This window comes from Protomyctophum parallelum, assembly GCF_964188405.1.
Source record: "Protomyctophum parallelum genome assembly, chromosome: 21".
Lineage (NCBI taxonomy): Eukaryota > Metazoa > Chordata > Actinopteri > Myctophiformes > Myctophidae > Protomyctophum > Protomyctophum parallelum.
Window position 1 is genome coordinate 6,593,553 of NC_139713.1, and position 24,145 is coordinate 6,617,697.

General features: G+C 46.5%; 2 protein-coding genes across 4 annotated transcripts in view; one reads left to right on the top strand and one right to left on the bottom strand.

Annotated features, from left to right (window-relative positions):
* Positions 1 to 972: 972 nt before the first annotated feature.
* The window catches only part of hapln1b (hyaluronan and proteoglycan link protein 1b), a 55,332-nt gene continuing 32,159 nt past the window's right edge, over positions 973 to 24,145 (bottom strand). The window contains exons 1-6 of one of the 3 annotated variants that reach the window (XM_083794217.1): positions 21,562 to 21,683; positions 17,384 to 17,526; positions 13,169 to 13,332; positions 12,228 to 12,426; positions 3,210 to 3,512; positions 973 to 2,066 (exon numbers count right to left, since the gene is read on the bottom strand). In XM_083794217.1, the coding sequence (XP_083650343.1) occupies positions 1,777 to 2,066; positions 3,210 to 3,512; positions 12,228 to 12,426; positions 13,169 to 13,332; positions 17,384 to 17,498 (1,071 nt within the window). In that variant the 5' untranslated portion in view covers positions 17,499 to 17,526; positions 21,562 to 21,683 and the 3' untranslated portion in view covers positions 973 to 1,776. Of the gene's footprint in view, positions 2,067 to 3,209; positions 3,513 to 12,227; positions 12,427 to 13,168; positions 13,333 to 17,383; positions 17,527 to 21,285; positions 21,310 to 21,561; positions 21,684 to 24,145 lie in introns of those variants that run through there. The other 2 variants (XM_083794218.1, XM_083794216.1) reach the window with 2 other exon arrangements.
* On the top strand, positions 6,689 to 8,335 carry LOC310879481 (E3 ubiquitin-protein ligase TRIM39-like; the record flags this gene model as incomplete). The annotated part of the gene is made up of 1 exon (XM_083794206.1): positions 6,689 to 8,335. The coding sequence occupies one exon, from the start codon at positions 6,689 to 6,691 to the stop codon at positions 8,333 to 8,335; it is 1,647 nt and encodes a 548-aa protein (XP_083650332.1).

Sequence of the window (24,145 nt, forward strand, 5' to 3'; positions counted from 1 at the left end):
TCCGTACACAATACATTAATATAAAAAATAAAATACTGACGAAGTTATGATGAAGTACAAAGTAATAGCACCTTGATAACTCAAGACAGCAGAGATTATTTGAGCTGTGTTAAGCTTTTGTTGGCTTCGTTGTTTTACATAAAAAAAACATAAACAAAAAACATTACGTGCCCTAAATATCGGTCCAACCATGAAAAGAAAAAAGTACTGTAATGTTTAATTTATGCTTCGCCGCAGGACGGTGTCGCGTGCTGAAAATAGGCAATCTACAAGCATCCAGTGCGCCTGGGCGCCGATGCAACGTGAGCTTGTAGATCTGTGATGTTTCAGCGCACGACGACACTGCCGTGCAACGGCATATAAATGGAGGCTATAAAAGGGTCACTTCACCCCTTTTGCAACTAGATCTTATTTTTATGATGTTTGGGAGACAAGAAACACTTGTTTCCTGGGGTTTTTATGTGGGTAGTACGTGTGTTATTAGATATTTTAGTACTTCCAAGTGGCTCACTTACTTCCTGGACTACATCAAGGTTAATGAAATAAGGTTAGGAAGCGAAGACCGTACGGTGGACTCCATGTTGCTCCCTGGAAGGAAAGAAACATGCGCAATTGAGACCAAGGAAGCTGGAAGTGTTGGCTGCATATAGCCCATTGCGCATGTTTCTTTCCTCCCAGGGAGCAACATGGAGTCCACCGTACTGTCTTCGCTTCCTAACCTTATTTAATTAACATTGGACTACATGTTGTCCCCTATCCACAAGGAGGAGCACCAGAGCATTATGGGAATTGTAGTCCAATGATGGAAGTGAGCACAGTGTCCCTGACATCATGGACACTTTGAAATACTATCTAAAAACACACATTACCCACATAAAAACCCCCAGGAAAGTGTTTCTTAATTGTCTCCAAAACATCATTAAAATAAGATCTGGTTGCAAAAGGGGTGAAATGTCCCTTTTAAATGTTCAGTTGTTCTAGTCATGTGACCCTAGTCATGTGACCCTAGTAGTCATGTGACACGCCAAGTCCTCTGTTGTTGACGCTGTCACTACAGCTCTGTTGACAGCCGTTTCCACGGTAACCTACAGTATCTCTGGCCCTGCATAGGAATTTGATCAAATAGTATAATATGAACCTTAAATATATGTGTGTGTAAACTACTACTGTACTCCTCGGAGAGATTAAACAGGTCCTAAGATTCCCAAAAAAACATGGTTTCTTGAACATAACTGACATAACAACACTCATCTTCATAAAATAAAGGATCATATCACAGTTTCATGTGTTTTTGTTCATACCAAAGATACACCCTTTACAAGGCTTTCTCTTCCTTCTCGCTCGTTGGTTCTCTAGTGTGTGCGTGTGCGTGTGTGCGCGTGTGCGTGTGTGTGTGCATGTGTGTGTGCGTGCGTGTGTGTGTGCGTGTGTGTGTTTGCGTGTGCACACGGTATTACTGTCCACGTGGTGACCAAAAATCCTCGCGATAGCAAAACCTGAAGGACTTCTGGGTCTATGGATGTGTGTGTGCGTTTGTTTGCGTGCGTGTGTGTGTGTGTGTGTGTGTGTGTGCGTGCGCGTGCATGTTGCGCGTGTCTGCGTGCGTCCGTGTGTCTGTGTGTGTGCCTGTGTGTGTGTGCCTGTGCACGTTTGCATGCGTGTACTTGTTTGTTGTTCTTTTGCTCAGACTGACATAAGCGTGTGTGCGAGTAGAGTGGAGTGGAGTGACTGCTCCGCTCCGCGCGTCCCGTCCCGTCCCGTCCGTCCTGTACCGTCTCAGTTGGGCCCCTTGAAGCAGTACACTCCGTACAGCTTGTGCTTCTTGTCGGGGAAGCCGTTGAAGCGCACGGCGGCCTCCGTGGGGCTGCAGCGGCGGCGCGGGTGCGTGATGGGGTAGCGCACGCTGCCGTCGGCCAGCCAGCCGGCGTCGCAGCGGTCGAAGCCCAGCAGCTTCCAGGCGGCGTACATCTGGCCCACCTTGGCGATCTGCGCGCCGTCCCGCTGGCACGCCCGCACCGCCTCGTCGTACGTCAGCTTGGTGGGGTGGATCAGGTAGTAGAATCGACCTGGGGGGGGGTAGCGATACCTTTTAAAGGAGAATTCCATGCTAGAAGGCTTTCGTACCTTTATTTGTAGTTGTTACGTCCCCACCAAAGAGTTCCAGTTGTTATTTGTAGTTGTTAACGTCCTCCAACAAAGAGAGGTCCAGGTGATATTTCGTGCAAAAGTGCATTATTGGCTATTTCCCCTAATATAAGCCCTCAATGGGGGCTGGGTTTTGGTGCTAATTAGCTTATTTACATCAAAATAAGTAGTAAAGTGTGCCGCTTGCGATACCATTTACATCATGAAGAGAGGATATACAATAGATTTTTGAGCGATGGAAATAAGCGAATTAGCACAACACCCCAATGCAATTCAATTCAATTCATTGAGGGCTTATGGTAGGGGAAATGGCCAATAATGCGCTTTTGCACAAAATAACACCTGGACCTCTTTGGTGGGGACGTGGGGAAATGTATCCTACTGTCTGGCAGGTATATCTCTTTGTATCCTACTGTCTGGCAGGTATATCTCTTTGTATCCTACTGTCTGGCAGGTATATCTCTTTGTATCCTACTGTCTGGCAGGTATATCTCTTTGTATCCTACTGTCTGGCAGGTATATCTCTTTGTATCCTACTGTCTGGCAGGTATATCTCTTTGTATCCTACTGTCTGGCAGGTATATCTCTTTGTATCCTACTGTCTGGCAGGTATATCTCTTTGTATCCTACTGTCTGGCAGGTACAGTATATCTCTTTATATCTCTCAGTGCTACACTGATTGTGCGCGGGGGACGACGACAATTAACACATCTTTCCTGGCCAAAATGTAATTCCTGGAAACGCCACTGGTTCACGTTCACTCAAATAATAGACTCCAACCTGCTTCCCGTCTCCTAAAAAGGCAGAGATGGCATGTCTTTCTTTTCATTTAGTCTTGGGTGATTTTTAAGTGGTGCAACCACTCCTACAACCAGCAATGTCCGTGTACACCTATGTGTTGTTCACCTATGTATGTGACGTTAATGAGCACCCGTATAGGACTATTAGTACCAGTAGGGGGCGCCAGAAACAGAGAGGGATAGTGCTGCTCTGTTGCCTGCTAATGAGAGAGAGAGAGAGAGAGAGAGAGGTTCACACGGGTGTGATTTTTTTGTCTTTTGTACCTTTGTAGTTGGAAGTGAAGCAGAACACGTCGTACTGGTTCTTCTCCTTGTCTCGCAGGCCGTAGTTGCGGACGCCGGCCACGGTGTTCTTGCCCCCGCAGGGTTCCCGGGGGTTGGTGATGGGGTACTGCACGGAGCCGTCGCTCAGCCAGCCTGCGTTGCACCAGTCCAGCCCTCCTCGCCACGCCTCGTACAGCTGGTCGAAGGACGCCACGATGGCGTCCTGGTCGCGGCACGCCCGCTCGCCGTCGTAGAAGTTCAGGTTGTAGCGACCCAGTCGAGGGAAGTAAGGGAACACGATGCCTATAGTGGGTTAGAAAGGCGTGAGAGACGATATTTAGAAAAATGTATAGTTTCTTGTTTTCCAAAGCCATATGTATTTATTTTTGAGGGGCGATCTATGTACAGCTTTTAGTGTGAGTGCAACACCAGCTTTGTCCTAACACAATAATAATAATAAATAAACACAAACATGAAATGCCGTTGACAATGAATGGACAATTTCGAGTGTTTGTGTAAACACACAAACATTACGTTAACACAAACATTGAAGACGAAGGTTAGGTGAGGACACAAATTCTGATTGGCCGGAATTAGATGACGTATTTAACCTCTTAAGCCCTATGTTATATTTTGGCTTTTTGAACATAGCTACAATCTATACAAGCTCACAAAGTGTCACTTCTTGATGCGTTGCGAGATTGGCTATTTTTAGAACGAATATATTTCAATGCCAATTACTTTTTGTACTTTTACTCAAGTCAAAAATTTACTTTTTCAAATTGTGGTATTACTACTAAACCTCTTGTTAAACCCTCTTCTTCTAATCCTCTAGCTCTTCTTAACCCATTCTGACCTGAGATCAGATTCATACGAGGTTTCCACTGGACACACACTGGTCTGATTAACCCATTCTGACCTGAGATCAGATTCTAGAAATGTCAGTCGCTCTTCGATTTTTCAAAAATAGCAGACCTACAAGCTCGTATCGCGCCACTCGGTGGCGCGATATGAGCTTGTATATCTGCTATTTTTCAATAGCTAAAGCACAACATGATGCCGACACCAAAATGGGTGCCCGGTCAGATTTTTTTTTTTTACACAATAATTGTCATTGTGAGCTTGTAGATAGGCTATTTTTGGATAATGTTCCCCCTATACAGTTTTGGATGCTGGCCTGGGGTTCAAATGAAGTGTTTCTTCCAGCAGGTGGCAGTAAAGGGTCAACAGCTCCACTTCCTCAGTGGGTAAATTCTAGTGAAACGAAAGTAAAGTTGGTGGCAGCAGCTCACTCTCTGTAGTCTGTAGAAAACCTTTCAACAGCACGTTTTACACACACACTGACAACCTCAACATTGGTGAGTTCTGCATTTAGTTCATGATTTATCCTTTAGTCAGTCACTCTGTTTTAATCCTGAACTTTATCACACGTGACCATCATTGCAAGGAAGCACATTTTTCACTTCAAATCCAGGCTGTTTAGTGTGTGTGTGTGTGTGTGTGTGTGTGTGTGTGTGTGTGTGTGTGTGTGTGTGTGTGTGTGTGTGTAGCCTATTGAGAATAATTGACAGGAGAAAAACAACCTGATCATGTGATCAATGTGCACTTCAGACGTGAAATGATAAGATATGCAATGTGGCCAACTGAATGACATGGAGTCTATGTCATATAGAGACATATACACCATCATGAAGACATTGTTGTATTTAAATTGCAATCATTAGAAAGTAGACTTATTATCCAAATATCCTATGAAGGTGAATAAACACAAACACAGCTGAAGAATATGTGATTGGAATCAATGTAGATAAGATGGCCTCTGTGTGTGTGTGTGTGTGTGTGTGTGTGTGTGTGTGTGTGTGTGTGTGTGTGTGTGTGTGTGTGTGTGTGTGTGTGTGTGTGTGTGTGTGTGTGTGTGTGTGTGTGTGCACAGGGCCAGAAGAGGTGTAGAGTGAAATGAACAGAGAGTCAGAGTCAGTGTTGTTTTTTGTGCTAAATGGGCTCCTGCCGCAAGCCGCAAACCAGCAGCAAATCAAAATGGAATCTGAAAAATATATTCACAGATTTTTATTTAACTGTAAATCCTGTGGTTCAAGCAGTGGCGGCCGGTGACTTTTTCCCTAGAGGGGGCGCTATAACAACATCAAGAAAACATGCACTAGGTATCATCACATTCAATGAAAGGCATTTATTTTTTTAAATAAAAATACATAATACACAGTACTCTGTAAATGGCTCAAAGACATAATGCTGCCACCTTGTGGCTTAACATTTCCAAAATGTAACAAAAGGTATAAACTATATTATTATCTTGACTTTATCTGGTTCCATCTGCCACATCCCTCGTGTTTTTCTAGCATACTGTATGTTGTTGTGGCTGTGTGTTAAACCCATAGACTGTAAAAAATATGGACAAAGCTTTCCCCGGGTCTAACATGAACGTAAAATGAAGCCTGTCAGTCCTTGAATTGTAAGGCGCCATCTTTCTAGATCCGTTTGGGCCCAGCTGGCCCAAGGTTCAAGGTTCAAGGTTAGCTTTATTGTCCCTTGCGGGAAATTGGTTTGCAGCCAGATCATAGTAAAATACACACAAAATACCTACAACAACAACATGCAATGCAAGACTAAGAACAGGGCACTAGAGACAGAGAATTCATGACATACAGTAGTAGCAAAGTCAGCAAAAGTGCATTAGTGGGCAGTAAGTGCAAAGGGGCAAGAATAAAGTGCTATTTGCTGTTCAGCAGTTGAATAGCAGCTGGGACAAATGATAATTTGAACCGATTAGTCTTTGTGGCGGGCACCCTCAGCCGACGACCTGAGGGCAACAGTTCAAACTCAGACCGAAGTGGGTGATCCGATACCTCCAGGAGGGAGGAGGTTCTCTTAAGCATCTGCCTCTTGTACAGATCTATAAGTTGGGCTTGGGTTCTCCCAGAAATCTTACTGGCCACTTTGACGAGGCTGCTGAGCCTGTTCTTGTTTGCTAGGGTCAGATTTCCGTACCAGGCAACCATACAAAACATAAGAACAGATTCAATAAAACTCCTATAAAAAAGAGTCATCATTACAGATGAGACATTAAAATAATGCATTTTCCTCAGAAAAAAAAGACGCTGCTGGACTTTTTTTGAAGTAGAGGCAACATGAGAGTCAAAGGAGAGTGTGTTGTCCAGAACGACACCCAAGTATTTGTAGCTCTCTACAACTTCAATTTCTGTGCCCTGTTGTTTCTCAGTCATTCTTATTCACGTTTTATTCAGGGGTTGTGCATGGTGGTGCGGCGCACCAGCGCCCCCTAATTATGGACGCACCGCCACTGGGTTCAAGGGTTATATTCCAAAAAGTGAAGCGTCCGCAATTTGCAACACTAGAATTGCGTCCGCAATTCTAGTTATCTCTGATAGAGATAACTATATATGTGTGAGAAGTAGAGCCCAAAACTACATTTGTTTCACTTTTATTTTCAGTGTGAAGAAATGGCGTCTGCCAGCTGTCTCCTGTCTGAAGAGCAGTTCCTGTGTTCTATCTGTCTGGATGTGTTCACTGATCCAATCACGACTCCATGTGGACACAACTACTGCAACAGCTGCATCACACATTACTGGGACATTAAGGATGTGTGTCAGTGTCCACTGTGTAACAAAACATTCTGTAATAGACCAGAATTCTCTGTTAACAAAGTCTTCTCGGAGATGGCTGATCAGTTGAGGAAGTCAAAGCAGCAGAGACAAACTTCCAGCACTGAACCAGCTGCTGCTGCTGAACCAGATGAAGTCTCCTGTGACGTCTGTACTGAGACCAAACTCAAAGCCCTGAAGTCCTGCTTGGTGTGTCTGACCTCCTACTGTGACACTCACCTGGAGCCTCATCACAGAGTCTTAAGGTTAAAACGACACAAACTAATCGACCCTGTGAAGAACCTGGAAGACATTCTGTGTAAGACACATGACAGACCTCTGGAGCTGTTCTGTAAGACTGACCTCATGTGTGTTTGTCAGTTCTGCACTGAGTTAGACCACAAGTTACACCAGATTGTATCTGTGGAAGAGGCATATGAAGGAAAGAAGGCTGAGCTGGGAAAGACAGAGGCTGAAGTTCAGCAGATGATCCAGGAGAGACGAGTGAAGATCCAGGAGGTCCAACACTCAGTAGTGCTCAGTAAGAAAGATGCAGGCAGAGAGATAGCAGACAGTGTGCAGGTCTTCACTGCTCTGATCAGCTGTATTGAGAGAAAACAGGCTGAGCTCATTGATGTGATTGAAGAAAAGCAGAAAACAACAGAGAAACAGGCTGAAGGCTTCATCAAAGATCTGCAACTGGAAATCACTGAGTTAGAGAAGAGAAGCTCTGAGCTGAAGCAGCTCTCACACACTGAAGACCACCTCCACCTCCTCCAGAACCTCTCATCCATCAACACCCCTCCACCCACCAAGGACTGGACAAAGGTCAATGTCCCTCAGTCTTCATATGTGGGGACTGTGAGGACAGCTTTGTCTCAGCTGGAGAAGACACTCAGTCAGGAGATGGAGAAGAAGCTGCGTGATGCTGAGCTGAGGAGGATCCAGCAATATGCAGTGGATGTAACTCTGGACCCTGATACAGCACATCCCAAACTCATTCTGTCTGAGGATGGAAAACAAGTGAGTAATGGAAATGTAAGGAAGAATCTCCCTGACAACACAGAGAGATTCTCTACATGTGGCTGTGTCTTGGGAAAACAACGCTTCTCCTCAGGAAGGTCCTACTATGAGGTTCAGGTTGGAGGGGACACTGACTGGGATGTAGGAGTGGTCAGAGAGTCCATTAACAGGAAGGGAAACATCAAAATTACCCCCAACGAAGGCTACTGGATTATAGTCTTGAGGAATGGAAATGAGTACCGTGCTGCTTCTGAACCTGCTGTCGTCCTCCCTGTGAGAGAGGAGCTCCAGACAGTGGGAGTGTTTGTGGATTATGAGGAGGGTCTGGTCGCCTTTTATGATGTGGAGACCAGAGTTCACCTCTACTCTTTCACTGGCTGCTCCTTCACTGAGAAACTATGTCCATACCTCAGTCCATGTCTTAATAATGATGGTAAAAACTCTGCTCCTCTGATCATCTCTCCTGTCAATCATACAGATTAGACTAATCCTCAGCTTGACATGAAAAGGTTAGTTTTCATTTAAGATTAAGAAACAAATGTGTGTTTATAGAAGGGTTAATTAACAGGTTTATTGTCCTAATGAGATTGATGTGAACTCTATTATCAGTCAACCTATTGAACTCTACACCTGCATTCTATTGAAAGTTGATGATGTAAGAGCGCCCCTCACTTCACACGGGTGTGATTCTTATTATGCATTTAAAGACTGGAGACATTGTCCAAACTCTGTCTAATCTAAAGTCTGTCTCTGTTTGTAAATAGGTCTGTTGGGAGGGGAGAGGGGGGGGGGAGGAGGGGAGGGGGGGTATAGTTGCTAAATTTAGTCCGACCACAACCCTGAGTCTACCAGAGCACAAGGACAAGCTGCTCCAGCTTACCACCTGAACGAACACTCAGTGAAACCAAACCATAACAGCAAGTTCACCCAAATGTAAAGCGTTATGCTTTACAGTACACTGTCTACAGCATACTGTACATGGGCAACTGGCGGCCCGGCCCACCATCTCTCAATGTGGACCCTGCAGGTTAATATCAGAATACTGATATATTATTGATTTCAGCTCATTATTACTAGTATTAATATGTAATTGTCCTTTTTTTTCATGTCCAATGTATTTGTATTTAGTTCATAAAGTTACTTAACATATAACTATAACTAAATGCATTTGAAAATAAATAAAAAAGGTTACAATTCAGGATTCCAATTCAAATAATAGCAAATAATATAGCTGCGAGCTCGGCTATTTTTGCTACGACAGTAGCCTAATATGCAATGTGGCCCTCTGGAGTGAGTGTGGAACTATAGTGGCCCTCTGGAGTGAGTGTGGAACTATAGTGGCCCTCTGGAGTGAGTGTGGAACTATAGTGGTCCTCTGGAGTGAGTTGGAACTATAGTGGCCATCTGGAGTGAGTGTGGAACTATAGTGGTCCTCTGGAGTGAGTTGGAACTATAGTGGCCATCTGGTGTGAGTGTGGAACTATAGTGGTCCTCTGGAGTGAGTGTGGAAATACAGTGGCCCTCTGGAGTGAGTGTGGAAATACAGTGGCCCTCTGGAGTGAGTGTGGAACTAGTGGCCCCCTGGAGTGAGTGTGGAACTATAGTGGCCCTCTGGAGTGAGTGTGGAACTATAGTGGCCCTCTGGAGTGACTGTGGAACTATAGTGGCCCTCTGGAGTGAGTGTGGAACTATAGTGGCCCTCTGGAGTGAATGTGGAAATATAGTGGCCCTCTGGAGTGAGTGTGGAAATATAGTGGCCCTCTGGAGTGAGTGTGGAAATATAGTGGCCCTCTGGAGTGAGTGTGGAAATATAGTGGCCCTCTGGAGTGAGTGTGGAACTATAGTGGCCCTCTGGAGTGAATGTGGAAATATAGTGGCCCTCTGGAGTGAGTGTGGAACTAGAAAAAGTGCCCTTCCGGGCACAGGTCTCCACCAGGATTTCTTCCTCAGCCTAGTGGGAATATGCATGCACAGTTTCATCGCAATCGGACGCTGTGTTGAGGAGTTGTGGCGATTTGTACAAAGCGGGCTACTCCTGAAAACTGTAGGAGCCAAGCGTGGCCAATCAGGATGGAATATGAGAAATCAAACAAACCTGCCTTGATCACATGACTATGGAGATCATGTGTACCGATTTGCGTGAAATTTGGATACAATCTGAAGGAGTAATAATAGAAAATGTGTTTTACATATGTCGGCCTCCTGGTGGCGCTATAAAGAGCAGATGTGAAAAATTCCAGGCAAAGGTTTTTCCTTGGCCTCTAGGGAGTTGGCATACAAAGTTATCCACAGATCCGTGCAGTTAGAGGTAAAAACACTTTTCGGCCAGTTATAGCGCCACCTTGAGTCTGAGTTGAAATTGTTCATGTGGCATTTCGTCCTCGGCCTAGTGGGAATGTGGGTGCACAATTTCACGGAAATCACGCGATGTGTTCATGATTTGCAGCATTTTTTTTTAAACTGAGCACTCCTGTGAACTTTGGAAGCCAATCTTAACCAATCAGGATGGAGTCTGAGAAATCTGAAAGAGCGGTTTCGTTGAATGGCTCTAGAGAGACTGTGTACCAATTTGTGTGATGTTTGGACAAAATCTGTAGGTGTACTGTGCAAAAACTTGTTTTGCACAAAGCGGCCTCCTGGTGGCGCTATAACAGGCCGTTCTGGAAAGTTTGGGGCAGAGGTTCATCGTTGGCATCCAGGGAGTGTGTGTGCAAAATGTGGCATCGACAGGGTTAACGGTGGCCGAGATTAGCTGCTCACGGACACACACACGGACGGACGGACGGACGGACGGACGGACACACACACGGACGGACGGAGTGCAAAACATACTCTCCCCACATGCCTTCGGCCTGGTGGAGACAAATATAGTGGCCCTCTGGAGTGAGTGTGGAAATATAGTGGCCCTCTGGAGTGAGTGTGGAAATATAGTGGCCCTCTGGAGTGAGTGTGCAAATATAGTGGCCCTCTGGAGTGAGTGTGGAAATATAGTGGCCCTCTGGAGTGAGTGTGGAAATATAGTGGCCCTCTGGAGTGAGTGTGGAACTATAGTGGCCCTCTGGAGTGACTGTGGAACTATAGTGGCCCTCTGGAGTGACTGTGGAACTATAGTGGCCCTCTGGAGTGAGTGTGGAACTATAGTGGCCCTCTGGAGTGAGTGTGGAACTATAGTGGCCCTCTGGAGTGAGTGTGGAAATATAGTGGCCCTCTGGAGTGAGTGTGGAAATATAGTGGCCCTCTGGAGTGAGTGTGGAACTATATAGTGGCCCTCTGGAGTGAGAGTGGAACTATAGTGGCCCTCTGGAGTGAGTGTGGAACTATAGTGGCCCTCTGGAGTGAGTGTGGAACTATAGTGGCCCTCTGGAGTGAGTGTGGAACTATAGTGGCCCTCTGGTGTGAGTGTGGAACTATAGTGGTCCTCTGGAGTGAATGTGGAACTATAGTGGCCCTCTGGAGTGACTGTGGAACTATAGTGGCCCTCTGGAGTGAGTGTGGAACTATAGTGGCCCTCTGGAGTGACTGTGGAACTATAGTGGCCCTCTGGAGTGACTGTGGAACTATAGTGGCCCTCTGGAGTGAGTGTGGAACTATAGTGGCCCTCTGGAGTGAGTGTGGAACTATAGTGGCCCTCTGGAGTGAGTGTGGAACTATAGTGGCCCTCTGGAGTGACTGTGGAACTATAGTGGCCCTCTGGAGTGAGTGTGGAACTATAGTGGCCCTCTGGAGTGACTGTGGAACTATAGTGGCCCTCCATCGTCAATGTTGCCCACCCCTGCTTTAAAGTGTTGCGGGTTAGGGAATAGGCTCGCAGCGACTTATATATAAAATGGTGAAGTGGAATGTGTTCCTCAGTCATGTTGCAGGTCATTGATGTGATCCATGGTCAGGCAATGCCCTTTTGATTGTTTACTGTCTTAGTATACATATGATACCGTTGATGATGCTGCGTGTTTGGTCGTGTAAACTAATTCAAACTTTTAATTTGATTTATTATTATTATTATTTTTTTTTTTTAACCCATTCTGAACGGGCACCCACGTGTCTGCATCATGTTATGCTTTAGCTATTGAAAAATAGCAGATCTACAAGCTCATATCGCGCCACCGAGTGGCGCGATACGAGCTTGTAGGTCTGCTATTTTTGAAAAATCGAAGAGCGACTGACATTTCTAGAATCTGATCTCAGGTCAGAATGGGTTAATCAGACCAGTGTGTGTCCAGTGGAAACCTCATATGAATCTGATCTCAGGTCAGAATGGGTTAATCTAGTCTATCCTTGTCTTATATTATGTTTTTGTGCTCATACATAATTATGTCCATGCATACGTATTCTGTTGTTGTAGCTTGTGTTTGTTTTTTCTGTTTCTTTTTTTTACCTTGGAGGTCCAGAGACACCACTGACGTTCCATCCTCCAGGCCGTCGATGACCTCACACTTATATCTCCCATAATCCTCCAGGGTGAGCTCGGTGATGACCAGCGAGGCGTCCATGGGGGAGGAGCTCTGCAGGTAGACGCGCCCGTGGAAGCGGCCGTAGCTCCTCTTGTGGTAGTCCATGGAGACGAAGACGTCCACCTGCAATAAGCACCACAAGGAGGCGCTCACACATCCGTCGCACAATGATCGATCGTCCTCGAAAGCCCTATCGAGCGCCACAGTCCCGCCCCCTTTCATGACCACGTGAGACCCAGAAGTGGATTCCCCGTTCATTTTCTCCATAGGCTTTTCAAAAAGTATTTATAAAATTTTTAAAGACGTCTACACAGCAGACAAATAGAGATCCAGTATAAGTAAAAGACAAGTCATTTTACACTTGGTTCTACAAGCTGACAATGAGTCGTGCTGCGACGCGTTGTGAGCTTGTAGATCGGCTATTTTCAGCAAGTGTAAAATCTGTCATTACGACGGCATCAAGACCCGCCAAAATACATTTTAGTGGACTAAATCAACTGTAGATTATAGTCTACTAAAACGTATGATATTTATTTGACTAACGCAATGCTGACGAAGGCTCCAAGCCGGCGAAACGCGTACGTTGTGCTGTCTGCAGCATACTATGCCAATCAGAATAAAAGTGCCCGTGTCCGTGAGTGCTGGTGTTCTCTTCTTAGAGATTTCTTTAAAAGTTTACTTTTCACGACCGCACACCCGGTAAGACTGTATAAAGACAGCCAGACGTATTGGAGTCGTGCGGGCTTCCTTGCTTCAAATATTTATTTGACTAAAACTAGACTAACACTACAACATTCCAGGTGACTAAAACTAAATGAATACTATCCAAAAGACTATAACTAAAAACTAAGAACAGTATAATAACCTCCTTCAGGTAGTCTGCGGTCAGCTTGGTCCATTTGATCCTCATCTTGGGGTTGGGCGCCAGTGACTCCTCCCTTTGTATCTTGCATGGCAAGGTGGCGTTTCCCCCTCGCTGTGACACCACCTTGGTGTGTTCCGAGAGCACCGACAACGTAGGACCGTTCTCTGCAACGAGAGAGAGAGACAATAGGAGACAACGTAGGACCGTTCTCTGCAACGAGAGAGAGACAATAAGAGACAACGTAGGACCGTTCTCTGCAACGAGAGAGAGACAATAAGAGACAACGTAGGACGGTTCTCTGCAACGAGAGAGAGAGAGAGACAATAAGAGACAACGTAGGACCGTTCTCTGCAACGAGAGAGAGAGAGACAATAGGAGACAACGTAGGACCGTTCTCTGCAAGGAGAGAGCTAAAGGTTATTACGGCACAGCTGTCTGTGGACATCACTTTAACTTTTTTCTCAGCAGCATGACATGTTTCTAGGTATTCAGAGCATACCGAGAGAAAAGGTACACAACGATTCAACTCAATTCGTAAGCCATGCCATTGCTAAAACTAAAAGGCATGTGAAGGCATGGCGAAGCTATCGACGGTGCAACCGCTGCGTGAAGTTGTGGAAGAGAGGACAAGAGACAGCTGTCTCCCTGCCTGCCTGTCCACAGTGAGAGACAGCTGTCTCCCTGCCTGTCCACACTGAGAGACAGCTGTCTGTCTCCCTGCCTGTCCACACTGAGAGACAGCTGTCTCCCTGTCTGTCCACACTGAGAGACAGCTGTCTGTCTCCCTGCCTGTCCACAGTGAGAGACAGCTGTCTGTCTCCCTGCCTGTCCACAGTGAGAGACAGCTGTCTGTCTCCCTGCCTGTCCACAGTGAGAGACAGCTGTCTGTCTCCCTGCCTGTCCACAGTGAGAGACAGCTGTCTGTCTCCCTGTCTGTCCACAGTGAGAGACAGCTGTCTGTCTCCCTGTCTGTCCACGGTGAGAGACAGCTGTCTGTCTCCCTGCCTGTCCACGGTCAGAGACAGCTGTCTGTCTCCCTGCCTGTCCACACTGAGAGACAGCTGTCTGTCTCCCTGTCTGTCCACAGTGAGAGACAGCTGTCTGTCTCCCTGCCATGTCCACAGTGAGAGACAGCTGTCTGTCTCCCTGTCTGTCCACAGTGAGAGACAGCTGTCTGTCTCCCTGCCTGTCCACACTGAGAGACAGCTGTCTGTCTCCCTGCCTGTCCACACTGAGAGACAGCTGTCTGTCTCCCTGCCTGTCCACGGTGGACAGGTCAATAGAAGCACATTCAGTGAGACTCATTGTGCTGAAATGCTCCACTGAGAGGCGCAGCATGGACATTATCCTGCCTGCTGTGGCCATTAAAAAACTTTAACACTCAGCTGGCATTCATTGATTTGATTTGATTTGACATATTGCTTATTGCATTCTGTGTTATGCTTTGCTGATGAGAGCAGATAAAAAAAAATCCCCCTGCGGATCAATACAGTATTTCCTTTTCTTTAGATGTATACTGTAATGCTGTATTACTGGTAATGTCTTTGAATATATATTCTTTCAGAGAGAACGTTTTTAACTCAAATCTTTGCTTCTGGGGGGGGGGGGGGGGGGTCCCTGGAACAGCATATTTTCAGATGGGGGTCGGCAGCCATCCAAATCATTTTGGGGGACATAAATAGAAATGGGGTTTTTCAGAAAACTGTCACGATTTAGAAGACATTTGTAGAATCGTCCTCAGGTCTAAATGGGTAAAGCATAGTAATAAGTGTGTTCCATGTAGTTGTGGTTGGGGTAGTGCTACAGTACCACTGTACTGTACTGTACTGTACTGTACTGAACCGTATCGTAGTGTAGCCTGTATAGAATCTGTCCTCGGCATCTTCTCCTCTGGGTATAAAATAATGTATCTATTCTACCCAGGGGAGCAGTTAGGGCTAAGTGCCTTGCTCAGGGGTCAGATAGACTGGGCGGGCCGGGGGGGGGGGGGGGGGGGGGGGAGAGGAGAGGAGGAGGAGGAGGAGGAGGAGGAGGGGGGGACCTTTGATCTTGCAATTCCCAGGTGGTCTCTCTCTCTCTACTCTCTACCCATTCAGTTATGGCCTGTAACTCTTAAACGTGGAGACATAGTTAACCTGAGATCAGATTCATACGAGGTTTCCACTGGACAGACACACACTGGTCTGATTAACCCATTCTGACCTGAGATCAGATTGTAGAAATGTCAGTCGTTCTTCGATTTTTCAAAAATAGCAGACCTACAAGCTCGTATCGCGCCACTCGGTGGCGCGATATGAGCTTGTAGATCTGCTATTTTTCAATAGCTAAAGCATAACATGATGCCGACACCAAAATGGGTGCCCGTTCAGAATGGGTTAAGAAGTTCCCTTCTCTTTTGTGTGTGTGTATGTGTGTGCACGTGCGTGCGCGCAACTCTAATTTACTCTACTATCTTCCTATATCCACCAATCACAAACGATTATACAACGATATATTATCTTCCTATAAGCACCAATCACAATCTGTCATGCAATGATATTTTCTTCCTACAGTATATTATCCACCAATCGCAATCTTGTTATTTACAATGATACTATTTTCCTATTATGAACTAATCATAAGCAAACTGTCATGCAATGATACAGGACAGAAAGCTATGGCCCCGGGGTCCAGGTATCAGTTCCTCAAAGCATCGCAAACATATTCTTCCTCTAATCACATTGGCTAATCACATTGTCTAATCACATTGTCCAATCACATTATCCTCTAATCACATTGGCTAATCACATTCCCTAATCAAATTCTCTACATGCTTTTATAGTCACTCATTCATTTTCTGCTTCATTGATTTCTTTAAGAATGTAAAGAAGTCAATACAAATAATCTCTGGTGGATTACATAATATAACGCAATACGGCAAAGAGAGTGGCAGGCAGACAGACAGACAGACAGACAGGCAGACAGACAGGCAGGCAGGCATACAGGCATACAGGCAGACAGACAGGCAGGCAGGCATACAGGCATACAGGCAGACAGACAGGCATACAGACAGGCAGACAGACAGACAGACAGGCAGACAGACAGACAGATAGACAGGCGTACAGGCAGGCAGACAGACGGGCAGACAGGCAGGCAGGCAGACAGACAGACAGGCAGACAGACAGATAGACAGACAGACAGGCATACAGACAGACAGGCAGGCAGACAGACGGGCAGACAGACAGGCGGGCAGACAGACAGGCATACAGACAGACAGGCAGGCAGACAGACGGGCAGACAGGCAGACAGACAGACAGGCAGGCAGACAGACAGACAGATAGACAGACAGACAGACTGGCAGGCAGACAGACGGGCAGGCATACAGGCAGACAGACAGGTATACAGACAGGCAGGCAGACAGACAGATAGACAGGCGTACAGGCAGACAGACAGGCATACAGGCAGACAGACAGGCATACAGGCAGTCAGTCAGCCAGGCAGGCAAGCAGACATACAGTACATGAATATGACCATTTTTTTTATTTAGTATGATTTTGTGTACACACAATTCTTTGCACATTTAGATGTGGGCATAATGTGCGTGTGTGCGTGTGTGCATGTGTGCTTGCTTGTCATCAAATTAAAGTTGTTTAAACATGAAGCTTGAGATTAATGGGTGAGACAAATAGAACAATAATCCAATTCTCTACCCCCACCCCCCTCTCCTCTCAGTCCCCTCAGATGATATATGGGTCTGTAACTACGAGACTATGCAAATGGAACCAAATGGACCCTTATTGTGGCTGTACAAATATCCGTGGCCTGAACTGTGCTTGACATGAATAGGCGTGAGAATCACTTTCTCCTCATCATCATAATGACAAACATGTTTTTATTCAAATAGCATATAATTAGAGAGTTTGTGTTTTCTTTTAACTGGGGAATAACAAGTACTTGATGGAAACCGGCTGGAGGATAATATGATAAACACTGTTTTACTGTGTACAGTAATATGATAAACACTGTTACTGTGTACAGTATAAGTATATGAAATGTACTGGCGTTGAAATGCTAGCATTATGCAAAGAAATTAATGAATAATTCACTCACTATTTGCATATAATCAGCCTACTGTTTGAACTCACTTCTTGGGGGTCACGATTACGCACGCGCGCGCGCACACACACACACACACACACACACACACACACACACACACACACACACTGCTTGTACCTTGAACGTAGATGGTTCTAGAGAGCTCCAGGTCAGGGTACAGTGCATCTAGGTCGCTCGCCACACTCGCCAGCGAGACGACACTGCAGGCACACAGGAGGAGCACAGGAAACATCTTGGTTCACCAGGCTGGGCTCCGATCGCTGCAGAGACACAGAGACAGCGTTTAGACTAGAGACAGACAGAGACACTGTGTTTTGTGAGACAGCGTTTAGAGAGAGTCACTGTGTTATGGTGTCGTCCCACCGCAGAGCAGAGACACAGAGACAGCGTTTAGAGAGAGTCACTGTGTTATGGTGTCGTCCCACTGCAGAGCAGAGACACAGAGACAGCGTTTAGAGACAGACAGAGACACTGTGTTATATAGTGTCGTCCCACCGCAGAGCAGAGACACAGAGACAGCGTTTAGAGACAGACAGAGACACTGTGTTATAGTGTCGTCCCACCGCAGAGCAGAGACACAGAGACAGTGTTTAGAGACAGACAGAGACACTGTGTTATAGTGTCGTCCCACCGCAGAGCAGAGACATAGAGACAGCGTTTAGAGACAGACAGAGACACTGTGTTATGGTGTCGTCCCACCGCAGAGCAGAGACACAGAGACAGCGTTTAGAGACAGACAGAGACACTGTGTTATAGTGTCGTCCCACCGCAGAGCAGAGACACAGAGACAGCGTTTAGAGACAGACAGAGACACTGTGTTATATAGTGTCATCCCACCGCAGAGCAGAGACACAGAGACAGCGTTTAGAGACAGACAGAGACACTGTGTTATAGTGTCGTCCCACCGCAGAGCAGAGACACAGAGACAGCGTTTAGAGACAGACAGAGACACTGTGTTATATAGTGTCATCCCACCGCAGAGCAGAGACACAGAGACAGCGTTTAGAGAGAGTCACTGTGTTATAGTGGCGTCCCACCGCAGAGCAGAGACACAGAGACAGTGTTTAGACTAGAGACAGACAGAGACACTGTGTTATGGTGTCGTCCCACCGCAGAGCAGAGACACAGAGATAGGTAGGTACCCTCACATGTTCTCCCCGTGTCCCCTAGGGTAGGTACCTTCACATGTTCTCCCCGTGTCCTCTAGGGTAGGTACCCTCACATGTTCTCCCCGTGTCCCCTAGGGTAGGTACCCTCACATGTTCTCCCCGTGTCCTCTAGGGTAGGTACCCTCACATGTTCTCCCCGTGTCCTCTAGGGTAGGTACCCTCACATGTTCTCCCCGTGTCCTCTAGGGTAGGTACCCTCACATGTTCTCCCCGTGTCCTCTAGGGTAGGTACCCTCACATGTTCTCCCCGTGTCCTCTAGGGTAGGTACCCTCACATGTTCTCCCCGTGTCCCCTAGGGTAGGTACCCTCACATGTTCTCCCCGTGTCCTCTAGGGTAGGTACCCTCACATGTTCTCCCCGTGTCCCCTAGGGTAGGTACCCTCACATGTTCTCCCCGTGTCCTCTAGGGTAGGTACCCTCACATGTTCCAACATCGTGCCATTTTATCATGATTATTTGTGAGGACCTATTATATGAAGATAGGTTGATAAGTGGTGAAGTGGTCCTTTAACGAGTTGCCTGAGTTAATTCATTGTAGAACACTTTCCCTGCGATTCTCAAATTGCCCGAGTTATGTTGTTGTGATCGCGATTACACCGTTTTAAAGTGGATTTTCATGACAAGCAACTCAGCGGTCGGTGCAGTGGCTGTTCAAAGGTAATGAATTGCATTTTTATAGCGCTTTTCCAAGTGCTCAAAGCGCTTTACAATGGTTCATTCATTCATACATTGGGAGGTGAATCGGCGACCAGTCTTCTCACACATTCACACACCAATGGTGGCTAAGCTCACACCGACCGACTCACTGGAGGCAATGTAGGGTTCAGTGTCTTGCCCAAGGACACTTCGACTTGTGGACAGGAGGAGTAGCCGGGATTCGAACCGCCGACCCAGGGATCATTGGACGACCTGCTCTACCTCCTGAGACACAGCCACCCGGTAACTCTATGGCAGTCTATAGGCTATTAGACCACTGTACATTGGAGGCATTCAACCGTATTAGACCGCTGTACATTGGAGGCATTCAACTGTATTAGACCGCTGTACACTGCAGGCATTCAACCTGTTAACTCGGAGGGTCCTTTTGACATGAAACGGTGTGAGAACCTGCACTGCACCTGCACATGTCAGGCCTGAGGGAGCAGCGGCGACACAGATGTCACACTGTGTGAGACGAGGCCGCGCTGCTGTAGGCTCTGTGGAGATGTGCACACGCACGTGCACGTCGTGTGTGTGTGTTATGCCGTACTACTCGGGTCATTTATTGCACGCACGCATGCACGCACGCACACACACACACACACACACACACACACACACTGCTTCAATCTGCATTGCTGTGAACTCAGTCTTCACACATTTCTGACTGCTTCTATTTGAGTGCACCATACTGCGTCCTTCTGACTGCTGAACCAACCTCTCTCTCTCTCTCTCTCAACACACACACACACACACACACACACACACACACACACACACACACACACACACACACACACACACACACACACACGCATACTGCATTGTGGTGTTGGATCAGAATACCTTATACAAGTTTACAAACTCTAGTATATCCCATGAGACTAAACATTTGTATTTTGTATACACATACACACACACAGACGCACGCACGCACATGCACACACACACACACACACACACACACACACACACACACACACACACACACACACACACACACACATACGATGCAACACAGACTACAGTTGACAGAATATAGGAAGTACACAATAATGATTCTTTGTCATAATACAGCAACACTAACAGTCCGATCTAGAAGCTCACAGGTTGTGTAGGAGCTTATATTTGTGTCATGTGATGTTCCAGTAGTACTACTAGTATGAGGAGGCAGAAAACCAGGATACACATAATACTACTGGGAGAGAGGAGGAGGAGTACTATGTCCTCATAATGTCCTCATAATGTCCTCATAATGTCCTCAGGATACACATATACTACTGGGAGAGAGGAGGAGGAGTACTATGTCCTCATAATGTCCTCATAATGTCCTCATAATGTCCTCAGGATACACATATACTACTGGGAGAGAGGAGGAGGAGTACCATGTCCTCATAATGTCCTCCTGCTGCATGGGAGAGAGGAGGAGGAGTACCATGTCCTCATAATGTCCTCCTAAACCAGGATACACATATACTACTGGGAGAGAGGAGGAGGAGTACTATGTCCTCATAATGTCCTCTTTCTAACCAGGATACACATAATACTACTGGGAGAGAGGAGGAGGAGTACTATGTCCTCATAATGTCCTCCTAATGTCCTCATAATGTCCTCCTAAGGAAGCTGTCCTCACAACATCCTACTATGTCCTCCTAAGGAAGCTGTCCTCACAACATCGTACTATGTCCTCCTAAGGAAGTTGTCCTCACAACATCGTACTATGTCCTCATAATGTCCTCCTAATGAAGCTGTCCTCACAACATCGTACTATGTCCTCATAATGTCCTCCTAATGAAGCTGTCCTCACAACATCGTACTATGTCCTCCTAAGGAAGTTGTCCTCACAACATCGTACTATGTCCTCATAATGTCCTCCTAATGAAGCTGTCCTCACAACATCGTACTATGTCCTCATAATGTCCTCCTAATGAAGCTGTCCTCACAACATCGTACTATGTCCTCCTAGTGTCCTCCTAATGAAGCTGTCCGACTCCTCACAACATGTACAACATACCATGTCGATAACAAATGATAACATTATATGGAAGCTAGCAGGTGACATACTGTAGCATACATGCACCATGTCCTAATGCAAAGTCCATAGCATATACGCACCCTGTCCTAATGCAAAGTCCATATAGCATACATACCATACGCAACATGTCCTGATGCAAAGTCCATAGCATACATACCATACGCACCCTGTCCTAATGCAAAGTCCATATAGCATACATACCATACGCACCATGTCCTGATGCAAAGTCCATAGAATATACACACCATGTCCTAATGCAAAGTCCATAGCATATACGCACCCTGTCCTAATGCAAAGTCCATAGCATACATACACACCATGTCCTAATGCAAAGTCCATAGCATACATACACACCATGTCCTAATGCAAAGTCCATAGCATACATACGCACCCTGTCTAAACTCCTCCAACTTCATTCACATCCAGCAGCTCCATCATCTCCTCCTGCAGCCTGAACACATAGTGAGTGTGAGAGTACTTCTCTGAGCGGAGAATTCACATTATGAATCTCTCTCTCTCTCTCTCTCTCTCTCCCTCTCTCTCTCTCTCTCCCACACTATCCCTCCCTCTCTCACCCTCTCTCTCTCTCTCTCTCCCACACTATCCCTCCCTCTCTCTCTCTCTCTCTCTCTCTCTCTCTCTCTCCCACACTATCCCTCCCTCTCTCACCCTCTCTCTCTCTCTCTCTCCCCCACACTATCCCTCCCTCTCTCTCTCTCTCTCTCTCTCTCTCTCTCTCTCTCCCACACTATCCCTCCCTCTCTCTCTCTCTCTCTCTCTCTCTCTCTCTCCCACACTATCCCTCCCTCTCTCACTCTCTCTCCCACACTACCCCTCCCTCTCCCCCCCCTCTCTCTCTCTCTCTCACCCTCTCTCTCTCTCTCTCTCTCTCTCTCTCTCCTTATCTCTCTCTCCCTCTATACCTTTTCTCTTTAATTACTTTCTCTCCCTTCCTTTTTCTCTTCTTATCTCTCCCCCCTCTCTCTCTCCCTCTGCCCCCCACTTTGTCTCTCTCTCTCTCTCTCTCCTCCCCCATGTGTATGTGTGTGTATGAGTGCATGTGCGTGCGTGAGTGTGCATGTGCGTGCGTGTGGGGGTGTGTGCGTGTGTGAGTGCATGCGTGCATGTGGGGGTGTGTGCGTGCGTGTGTGTGTGTGTGCGTGCGTGTGGGGGTGTGTGCGTGTGTGTGCGTGCGTGCGTGTGGGGGTGTGTGCGTGTGTGTGTGCGTGCGTGCGTGTGGGGGTGTGTGCTCTGCAGTCACTCAGATTGATCCAGTGATTATTTTTTCCTTGCTCTTCATTCAGTCCTTCTGCTGACGCACTGGAGCCTCTGCCAGGCGGGGGGGCGCAGTCAGCAGAAGGGCTCTGCAGCGCGCACGCACACACACACACACACACACACACGCACACGCCCACGTGCACATCCAAAACTGTGCCACTGACACGCACGCACGTCGTCAACCTCCATTAGCCCTCCCTCCCTGCCTGAAAGCAGTAATTACGCACTACTATAGGATAGTGGGGAGAGATAAGAGTGTGCGTGTGTGTGTGTGTGTGTGTGTGTGTGTGTGTGTGTGTGTGTGTGTGTGTGTGTGTGTGTGTGTGTGTGTGTGTGTGTGTGTGTGTGTGTGTGTGTGTGTGTGTGTGTGTGTGTGTGTGTGTGTGTGTGTGTGCGTGCACAGGGCCAGAAGAGGTGTAGAGTGAAATGAACAGAGAGTCAGAGTCAGTGTTGTTTTTGGCAGCACATTTCTATTTTAGTTTAGTCACAGTCTTTGGAATGAAACTCCATTTGGTTTTAGTCATATTTATAGATTTTAGTCGACTAAATCTGCAGTTCATTTAGTCGACTAAAATGTATTTTGATGGGCCTTGATGCGGTCGTAATGGCTGATTTTATACTTGCTGAAAATAGCAGACCGACAAGCTTGAGAGATTGTCGATCGGCTATTTTCAGCATGCAACCAAGTGTAAAATAACTTATACTGGATATCTTGTCCAAGTTGTCCACTAGTCCCTTCCTGACATTTTAGTCTAGTTTTTATTTGTTGACGAAATTGTCATTTTTTTTTGTCTTCGTTTTAGTCATCTTAGCTTAGTTTAAATTTGGTTTCCATTTAGTTTTAGGTAAGCTAGTCGACCAAATGAACACTGAGTCAGAGACGGTGGAACGAAGGCCTCTGCAGGACTCCATCCATGCAGTCCAGAAGGTGACAAAACAGCCCATCTACAAGTTCACAACAACACGCCACAAAGTGATCTGTTGTGAGCTTGTCGATTAACTCTTGAGTCAAAGATTTACGAGGGTCTATTTGGTTACCAACTCTCCGTCTTTTAGCTTCGGAGTTCGGACCACCTGGAACCCCCTCAAGGACCACTGGTGATCATATGATCGTACGAATACGATCACCATGCACGATGAAAAGCAGCCCAGTTTGTGGTTAGTTATGGTGTCCGCCCCGAGATTGGGAGGTCGAGGTTCAATTCCCAGTCCCATTGCATTTTCTCTTCTTTGGTGTGCCCCGGCCGGGGATTGAACCCGACCCCGACCTCCCAGTCTCAGGGCGGACACTCTAACCACAACGCCACTGATCTAGCTGGTCAGTGGACATTAGATGTGGATCAGTGCATGCCCTGAAGGCCAGGCGTAGCTAAACAGTTAATGATATACACCTCGGTAATGGCAGAGAGCCCAGGGCACCCCTCTGTGGATTCGTCTAGGCTGTACGTCTCGGCCCCAACAGTTCCCAAAGCCATATACAATTACAATTTAGGCATTTAGCAGACACTCTTAATCCAGAGCGATTTACATTAAGCATTAAGAACAAAAAGCATGGCAGTACATCACATAATATACATAGAAAGTAGTTATCATGAATCATACGTAAGCTAAGAACGTTACAGTGGAATATTTTATATAATGGAACTATGCATGTATACTTTATAGTGCTATGTCTACATAAAAATGCTATAAGTCTA